The 5,000-nt window shown below is 36.8% G+C and overlaps 1 protein-coding gene across 1 annotated transcript in view; it reads right to left on the bottom strand.

Annotated features, from left to right (window-relative positions):
• Positions 1–5,000, bottom strand: part of LOC137636185 (uncharacterized) — a gene marked incomplete at its 3' end in the record, with an annotated part of 6,722 nt that overhangs the window by 106 nt on the left and 1,616 nt on the right. The window contains exon 2 of the mRNA XM_068368590.1: positions 1–650. This exon is cut by the window's left edge and continues 106 nt beyond it. Within this exon, the coding sequence (XP_068224691.1) occupies positions 1–650 (650 nt within the window). The remainder of the gene's footprint in view (positions 651–5,000) is intronic.

Below are 5,000 nucleotides of genomic sequence, written 5' to 3' on the forward strand. Positions count from 1 at the left end.
TTTTTGGAGAAATGATAGCAGGGCTGAGTATTCCCTTTTGTGCATTTATTAGTCCGTTCACAGATTCCTTGTGATCACCAATCTCGATTTCTACTTCATGAATCAACTTAAACACTTGTTCTACGTCATCTATTTTATTAGAAACATTCACGTTAACTTGATTAATAAATTCCACCATCTTTTTTATGTTCTCTACATTCTTATTATTATTTTCTATCAGAGTACTTATAAGATTACCCTTCTGATTAGCCCATTTCTCGATTAGTTCTACACGATCAGTCAAACCTCTTACATCGTTTTCTGTAGCCACTCCAAACAAAGCACTAAATGCACTACCTACAAAAGGTAATAAAGATCTCTTGTTTCTTTGAGGCCTGACAATGTCTTCAATTTTACCCTGTAAATTTCTTAATACTTCTACAAAGGCAGAATCACTATGGGTTAGTATGCACTTCCGTAGTTCTTTATCTAACTGGTTCAAATGTTCTTCCCTTTCTAATATTGAATTGACATTAATTTTTACTACAGCAAAATCTGTTAACAGTTCACCTTTTCCATGATTTTGTATCAAGGCCCCACTTTTAATGTCTATTTCGCAAGTGATACCGACCACCAGGGGTAGGATCAGAAGGAAGTTTTTCCACCACTTCCTGTAGAAGTTGAGAGGACCATGGATTAGTTTTTACAACCTTCATATGATTCCAATGGGCATACCTTACATCTAAATTCTGTTCATGTATCAGCTTAAATTTATTATTCCTTTCCCTTTCTAACACTCTATAAGGACCTTCAAATTTGGGAGATACCTTTTCATTTGGTCCTTCCTTTACATGTACCTTTATATATACTTGGGAGCCTATCTTCAGGTCAGTCATGGAACTAGTTGTGTCATAGTATTTCTTATTTACCTGTTGGCCCTTTTCTAAAGATTGTCTGGTTTGTCTTATTATTTGAAAGGTTCTTTGCAGTTTCCAAGCTATATAGTCCTGGTAATCATATGTGTGCCTAGGAGGTTTTGCGTCATCTAACAATGAGTTTGGCAGTCTTTTCTGATAACCATAAAGCAAAAAGTGTGGGGTTTCTCCTACTGTCTCATTTACTGTGTTATTCAAAGTAAACTGAACGTCCTCTAGCGCTAGGTCCCAATCTTCTGTAGTTGGACTAATGATAGTTCGCAGTACATCCAGTATCTTCTTATTGGCCCTTTCCACTGTCCCATTTGAACTCGGCTTATAAGGGGTTATCTCGCATTTCTTTATCCCAAAAAATTCACAAAGCTTTTTCATTACCTCACTGGTGAATTCGGGTGCATTGTCCGACAAAAGTACCTCCGGACACGAATGTCTTGTGAGTATTCTGGTCTTTAAAGCTTCTGCAACAGAAACTGCAGTTCTATCTCTGACTGGGACAATTTCTAAATACCGAGTCAAATAATCAATGAATACCAGTATATATTTATTTCCTCTCAAAGTTTTTTGGAAAGGGTCCTATATGATCCATCTGAACTACCTCAAAAGGGTTTAAATTACTAGGATATTTTTCTAAAGGAGCTCTGACATTTACATGACCTTTATGCCTATTACAAGTTTGACATTCATTTACAAATTGCTTTGCTTCTTCGCTGCACTTAGGCCAAAAATAATTTCTATTTATTGTTCTCAGAGTCTTTTTGATTCCTGGATGTCCTGCCAACTTGTGGGTATGTGTTAGAGTTAATACTTCTTTAGTCAGGGTGTCAGGCACATATAGTCTAGAGCAAGCACTCCTATCCTTAGCCTTCTTATATAATATCCCATTTATTAATTCAAAATCTGACCTAGAGGTTTCATCTTGTAGCAAATCTCCTATTATTTTCCTGATACTTTCTTGTTTCTCTTGTTCTATTTTAACTCTCTCCAAATCTAAGTCTACGACCTGACAGCTGAAACAAAAGGTGTTAGTTGTGATAATTCTTTCAGTATCCTCTTGTGCTCTAGATAATCCATCTGCTAAAGTATTAAACTTACCTGGAATGTATCTAAATTCTGGAGCAAACTCTAGCACACTAATAAACCATCGATTAAACTTTAAGTTATTAGTGAAAGCTCTTTTCTTAAATAGGTCACAGATGGGTTTATGGTCAGTAAGTACATTTACTTTGTGTCCTAACAAAATGTGCCGAAACTTTCTCAGTGCCCAATAAATGGCTAAACATTCCTTTTCTGTGGTATTGTAATTTCGTTCGGCCGCATTCAGGACTCTACTTGCATAATATACTACCCTCATTCGGGTTTTTGCCTTCTGTAACAAAACCGCTCCTATTCCTGTATTCGAAGCATCACATGCTAAGTAAAATTGCTTGCTAAAGTCTGGATACACTAAGATAGGATCTTGGATTAATTTCTCCTTCAACTTTTGAAAAGCCTCCTCTTGCTCTGCTTTCCATTCAAACTCTACATCCTTCTTAGTTAATTCTGTCAATGGTTTAGCTATAGTAGCAAAATTTTTGACAAATGGTCTATAGTATCCTATCATCCCTAAAAATCTTCTTACACCTTTCAAATTTTGTGGAGCAGGATATTCCACAATCGCCTTTATTTTTCCTTCCTGCATGCGCAATCCATCAGCACTGATCACATGTCCTAAATATTCTAATGATTTCCTCAAGAATTGACATTTCTTAACCTTTATCTTTAATCCTGCCAGTCTTAGTCGTTCTAAAACGATTTCTATGGTTCCGAAATGGCTCTCTATATCTTTGCTAAATATAATGACATCATCTAAATAGACTGACACATTCTCTATGTCTCCTAAGATCTGTAACATTAACCTTACAAAAGTCAATGGAGCTGATGTTAACCCAAATGGCATTACCTGAAATTCTAAGTGTTCTTTATGTGTGCTGAAGGCAGTTAATGGCTTTGATTCTTCGTCTAAAGGTACTTGCCAATATCCACTTAGTAGATCTAAGGATGAGAAGATCTTTGCTCCTCCTAACTGAGCCAATACATCATTTATTACAGGCATGGGCATCCTATCAGGAACTGTGTTCGCATTCAACTTGCGATAATCAATCACTAATCTGTAACTTCCATCTTTCTTTGGAATCAACAACATGGGAGAATTATAAGGTGATTTAGAGGGTATGACCACTCCTTCTTCTTTCATTTCTTCTATCATTTTATCTACTATTGGACGTTGGCTGATAGGTAATTTATAATTAGGTATGAAAAAGGGTTTGGCTCCATCATCTAGGACTATCTTATGTCTTAACACCTCAGTCCTACCTAACCTATCACCTGTAATTGCTATGCCCTGCCTATATTTATTTAAGGTTTCTATTAACCTTTTACGGTACTCAGGAAAATCGGTGTTATCTATCTCCCTATCTATTCCTGCATCAATGTTTCCTATGGTAAAGAATGCTTCCTCCTCTAACGGAATCATTTTGTGTGTAACTTCTATTCCTGTACAAAATTCTGTACCCGCTAACAAATGGAGTCTTTTATCAGAATAATTCATGACATAAGTAGTACAGGCTAATCCCTCCATCTGAACTAATGAGTTATCCATTCTGACATATTCTGGTAATCCTTCTGGGGTCAAGATTACATCATTATTAGTGTGTAGGCGGGTTATCAAATATACTCTAGTAAGAGTATTGGGCAGTAGTACTACATCTCTAGCTAGCCTAAATCTTATTTTGTTTGCATCTGCTGTGCTGATCAGACTTATTTCCCCAGTTTGTACTTGAGTACAAAAACATGAATCTTCATCTCCTCCTTTTTGAGATTCTGTTTCTCTTAAGTGTCTTAATTCTTGTGAATTCAATGTGCCTAGCAGCAAAACTTCTTGGAATTCCCTTTTATCTATTCTCTCAGATTCTCTGTCGACATTTTCATCCTTAGTATGTGTGCTGCCTTTACAAGAAGTAATTTCTCCCTTTCTAGGTGCAATTGCTAAATTCTCTTCTTTCTCCCTTTCTTCTGATTTTACTTTGATTTCCCTTTCTCTTTCTGAACCGGAGTGTGTTTCAACTATCGAAGCGGTCCCCTGCAAATTGGCCAAATTTGTAGTGGACTTGTCATCAACAAGTTGGAAACAGACTTCCTGATTATTTCCCTTTAGAACTAATCTTCTGTCTTGACAATCAAAAACTATGCCAAAATCTTGCATTGTTGCAAAAGAAATCAAAGCTCGAGCGGGAAATGCTACTTCTTGCAAAACCAAAAATGGCACTTGACACTTCTTCTCTAGCAATTCAATGTTTAAATCTATGGCTCCTACATTGTTAAGCTGATTGCCAGTTATCCCCTGAATTAATGTATCCTCACTCCTAATTGCAGAAACAGGTATATTCAAATAATCAGTTAAGGTATGGAGCCCTATGAGATTTACAGTACTTCCTGAATCTAACAAACTAAGACATTCTTTACCTTCTATCTTGATATTTGTCTTGGGTAATGATTGCTGTCGGAAGGATAAATATGTTGCTGGCAACGTGGATGTACCTCCGCTACCTGCAACATCCTTCCATTCTTTGGTTTCCCTATTTCCTGGACTCCTATCCTGCTCTTCTAGTCACTTTCTGTTACCTTGTTTTTCTTCGGAGTAATTAGTAGGGTTTGAGTTATCCCTTGCCTGTACCTGAGGAGTATTTTCGGAGGGTTTATTATGTTTCTTACCTTGGTACCAACATTCTTGGTCTGTGTGACCTCCTCTTTGACAATACTGGCAATACCTATTCTTTGGTCTAGCTCCCTTATGAGGATAATTCCCTCTAGATTTATATGTTTCATTATAATTTCCTCTTCTTTCTTCATTTGACTTGCCAGGGGGCTGGTTATTTTGATAATCTTTAGGGTAATGTTTATTCCTACCGGTCTCGTTTTTCTGTATAATTTCTTGACATTCGTTCAAAGTGGTAATTTTTTCAAAGGCCTTACCGTTTAAGGTAGGGTGAGCATCCCCTACGTCTACGTTGACTAACATCATTGCCTGTTTAATTTTTGCAACATCGT

The sequence above is a fragment of the Palaemon carinicauda genome, unplaced genomic scaffold, assembly GCF_036898095.1.
Source record: "Palaemon carinicauda isolate YSFRI2023 unplaced genomic scaffold, ASM3689809v2 scaffold2468, whole genome shotgun sequence".
NCBI lineage: Eukaryota > Metazoa > Arthropoda > Malacostraca > Decapoda > Palaemonidae > Palaemon > Palaemon carinicauda.